This window comes from Saccoglossus kowalevskii, chromosome 4 (genome assembly GCF_978046115.1).
Source record: "Saccoglossus kowalevskii chromosome 4, keSacKowa6.1, whole genome shotgun sequence".
NCBI lineage: Eukaryota > Metazoa > Hemichordata > Enteropneusta > Harrimaniidae > Saccoglossus > Saccoglossus kowalevskii.
The window spans coordinates 11597192-11599289 of record NC_140644.1 but is presented as its reverse complement, the minus strand read 5'-3'; the positions used below and the strand labels follow the sequence as shown (position 1 = coordinate 11599289).

Sequence of the window (2098 nt, the reverse complement as noted above, 5' to 3'; positions counted from 1 at the left end):
TAGTTAATCAAAATAACTTTTTTTTTGCAGACATGCTGGCAGTTCATGTGTTCTTGATCAGCCTTCTCTATGTAGTACAATGGTATGGTCCACTCTAGCTACCACAAAAGAATGGCATTTGAGTAAAACAATGCTGTTGTTATGTAGATGTTCCACCAATCAACCCTCTCTCCTAAGCCTACTCCCCTATGTAGTTGAATGGTACGACTCAAATAGCTCAGATGGATTCCTGAATTTCAAATACGGGTAGGTAAGCTCTATTCAGGGTGTGTACTTCACAGACGGCTGTCATTCACAGCTCAGTTCAGCTACAGAACTTGACTTTGAGAATAGTTAAGGGTGTTTGCAATTGGTGAAAGTTTTTAGTATTTAGAAAGTGTAAGATTGGTGAGTTTTTCATCATCTGTGAGTCTGCCAGGGTCATTGACTTGCAGATGTGAGAGGCTTGAGTGTTGTGTAATTTATTGAGATGATCACAGACAGCAGCGAATCATAGGTGCTGCATTCAAGTAACAAGTTGTTATTATTACCATTCAATGGAACTTCTCTTTTTCCTCCAACAACATGACTACCAAATCTGGTTTATGGTCGAAGATTATCCAAAAAGCGTCTTCTGTAATAACGCACTCAGATGCCAGCAACCTGCAGGAAAGTGGACCAGAACTGTGCATTCAGTTACTGCGTATACCAACGATACAGAACTATGCTGGACTCAAGAGAAGAATCGCATCGAGCGACTCGGAATGGATGCAGGAGTTTATTGAGTTGGATGGGATCGGTGTATTGATGGAAGTCCTTGAAAGAGTCTCCGATCGAAGATTGTCCAGTTTTTCAGATGCTTACCTACAACTTGAATGCATTGGATGTGTGAAGGCTGTTATGAACTCACAAACTGGTCTAGACTATATTATTGGGACCAGAAAAAACAGATCATGTATAAGAAAGCTAGCTTCAGGTAAGATTTCTATTGAATTGAATTTTCCTTCAACCTGCATGTATGGTCTGATATATACTGTTTTTGTATATACCTTATAATATTGCATTTTATCACATTTAACAGTAACCAAATTAAATTCTGAAAATCTGTGTGTGATGCGTGAAGAATTTATTTATTATATTATTTATCTAGATCGATTGTATTCATTACTGTTGGTGCATGAAAGTATATGAAATAATTTGCCGGAAGAAAAAAGATTCTCCAGCCATTAGGAATTTTTTTTTTTTATAAAATTTTAAAATTATAATTAAACCCAATTTTTGTCTGCCAACATTTTTGTGCCATGGGGATAAGGGCTTCAAATCAAATTTTTGTTTTGTCAATGTTTTGGTAAATTAGTTTAAATATGTTTTGGAGAATTGTTTTTCCACCGAATTAATGTGCGTACACATACCAGTGTTGATCAAATTGATAGTATATGTTATGAATGATATAATAATTGTTTTTCAGTGAATATTAAATGATTTTTCGAAGTTAGTTTGTCACGTTTATTTACTGTGTTTGCGATGTAAGACCTCTCAATTGTTGCTTTAAAAATTTCACAGATGTTGAATACATCATATCTCAAACATGATTATGTCTGTGACATTTTAAGCCCATTTAACATTGTTTATCATTGTAATTAGGATTCTTATCCAATTAAATGTATAATATTACCTTATTGTAATGTTACTTATGAATGTCAGCGCATTCTCACCCACAGTCATACAATGTTATCGACACCACAGGATTATTTGGTACAACAACTTATACAACCAAATACCTAATAATTCACCTCCCATAGTTAGAGAATCTCTTTATTTTCTTTAATAATTAAAATTGAGAACAAGGTTATGGTTTCTCTCTTAATTCCCAATTTAAACATCTGGATTACACAATAAACATTTAGTAGTTCAGTTTTATGTAACTTTTGTGGAGTAGAGAAAGAATACTAATTTATGAATAGTTCACAATTTTGATATATTTTCCTATTTAACCGGTCACTGAAACTTTCATGAAATTGTGATGGAATAAGTTTGATAAGATATCGTGCTCTGTATTTTTTTTATAATAAAATGAATGGGTGAGTAATACATCTGTCTTTACTGTCTTATATTTGAA

The 2098-nt window shown here is 33.6% G+C and overlaps 1 protein-coding gene across 1 annotated transcript; it reads left to right on the top strand.

Moving 5' to 3' along the window:
* Positions 1–564: 564 nt before the first annotated feature.
* LOC100376519 (inverted formin-2-like) lies at positions 565–1640 on the top strand. Its single transcript, XM_085498238.1, has 2 exons — positions 565–955; positions 1624–1640. Exons 1-2 carry the CDS (start codon positions 565–567, stop codon positions 1638–1640), a joined length of 408 nt encoding a protein of 135 aa, XP_085354364.1.
* The last annotated feature ends 458 nt before the right edge of the window (positions 1641–2098 follow it).